The sequence below is a fragment of the Myotis davidii genome, unplaced genomic scaffold, assembly GCF_000327345.1.
Source record: "Myotis davidii unplaced genomic scaffold, ASM32734v1 scaffold148, whole genome shotgun sequence".
Taxonomy (NCBI): domain Eukaryota; kingdom Metazoa; phylum Chordata; class Mammalia; order Chiroptera; family Vespertilionidae; genus Myotis; species Myotis davidii.
Window position 1 is genome coordinate 910,221 of NW_006299479.1, and position 1,855 is coordinate 912,075.

The 1,855-nt window shown below is 59.0% G+C and overlaps 1 protein-coding gene across 1 annotated transcript in view; it reads left to right on the top strand.

Moving 5' to 3' along the window:
* The window catches only part of ARHGAP32 (Rho GTPase activating protein 32), a 104,460-nt gene that overhangs the window by 99,050 nt on the left and 3,555 nt on the right, over nucleotides 1-1,855 (top strand). Inside the window, 2 exon segments of the mRNA XM_006775092.2 lie at nucleotides 7-582; nucleotides 1,765-1,851. Coding sequence (XP_006775155.1) covers nucleotides 7-582; nucleotides 1,765-1,851 — 663 coding nt within the window.

Sequence of the window (1,855 nt, forward strand, 5' to 3'; positions counted from 1 at the left end):
CCCGAGTCCGAGCAGCCCCGCCAGGCCGACTTCCCGCCCCATCGAGCCTGTGCACCTGGGGACCCAGACCAGGCCAGAACCACTGCAGGTCCCTTAACAGGCTCCCAGTCTGACGAGCACATCAGTTTCCGGGAAGACCAGCCGGGGAAGTCCACCGGGCCGACCGTCTCCTTCGCGGATCAGGACCAGACTCAAGTTCACTTCTACAGCGGAGATCAGCCGCTGTCTTATCTCGGTGCAAGTGTGGATCAGCCCCATCAGCCCTCACAGCTCACTGACAAATCTCCCACACCCTCTAGAGACAAACCCTGCCCTCATCCTGGGTCCCCCGAGGAGCCTGTCAGCACAGCCGGCCTGGCTTATGTGGCAGCGGCGGCGGCAGCTGACACAGGCACTTGGGAAGTCTGCTGGGACCCAGCGGAGCAGCCCACGGCGGCGGATTTTGCTGCCACCACCCTCCAGCGGCCGCACAGAACCCACCGACCCCTTCCCGCACCTCCTTCCCAGAGACCAGCAGAGCCGTCACCAGCTGTGGGGCAGGTGCCAGCAACGGCCTGCGCAGGGTTAAATAATTCCCACAAGGTAAGAAGGGGGAGAGTCCAGGGCAGGAAATGCACTTTGCAAAGGTCTGTCCCTTTTCAGCAGGGGGTGTGGTCTTGGAGTCAGACACGGTGTCTGTTTTCCAGACCTGGGGCGGGTTTTCATGAAGCGTTTCCCCTTGGAGGTTGGGATCTGCCTTTTCCTCGTTGCTGGTTTTTCTCAGGAAGGAGCAGTTACACAACGACCATGGCCTCACCACGTCTGCCCACTGCTTCTTCCTGCCAGCCTCCGGGTAGTTCCTTCAGAGCGATACCAGAGGTGATAGTGAGTCAGACGGGGCTTCGGGTATCAGGGCTGCCCTGGTTCTCCCGGCCCCGGCACTGACTCATCGTGACCTCGGGCAAGCCTGCTGGTTATTCCCGTCTGCCCGATCCGGGCGCTTTAGTCTCAGGAGGTGTGTAAGGCGTGCTCCCTTGCAGGCTTTTTAAAAGAGAGAGGTTATTTTCTCTAAACGAAGCAGCAGGTTCTGCAGTCGAGCGAGCACCCATTTCCATGAGGGAATGTTGTACACAAAATGCTAAGGTTTCGTCCTAATTTTCTCATATTTTTTTAAAAAATGCCCCAGGTGTATTGGGACCACCTTGAACTATTGTCTAGTCTTCCGTGGAGGACGCTGTGTCTACAGCTGCATCTCCAGGCGGGGTGTTTGCAGCCCTGGCCTCTGCCGCCACCCCAGGGCGGGTCGAAGGCAGAGGGGGCGGTCGGTACCTGCTGGAGTTCAGTGCCCCCTGGGGCTTACAGCTCCTCACTTCAAACATCTCTCAGAGAGAACCCCTCTCTTTGCTTAGCAAAGTGTTTCTGCTGCTGGTGAGCCTGAGCTGGGCAGAGAGTCAGCATATGTTTTTAAGCGTGACTGTTACTTGATTAAACCTCTGTTTTGGTCTGCACGTTAAGACGTCACAGGCAGCCTCATCTCACTTTCATACCCATCACCAGCTAGAACAGTCCTCACGATGGAGGTGGCTGCTCCGCCAGGTGGCCCCGCGGGCCATGTCCTGGTTGTGGGGACAGGGTGGCCTGCTGTCCTGGCCAGCAAGACCGTGTGGCGGGGCGAGTTTCAAGCTGCTCTCCGCATAGCCTCAGCTTGTGAGTTACAGTGTGATGGTGCTGACTCCACAGCGGGGAGCACAGGAGAACACTCACGCTGTCCTCATTTCTCCGTAGGTCCCAGGAGGAGTGCCCACTCCAGAGAGGCCGCTGGAACCCAGGGCCGCAGACGACCCCCCTCCCGGCCTCGTTGGTGACGGCGGGGCTG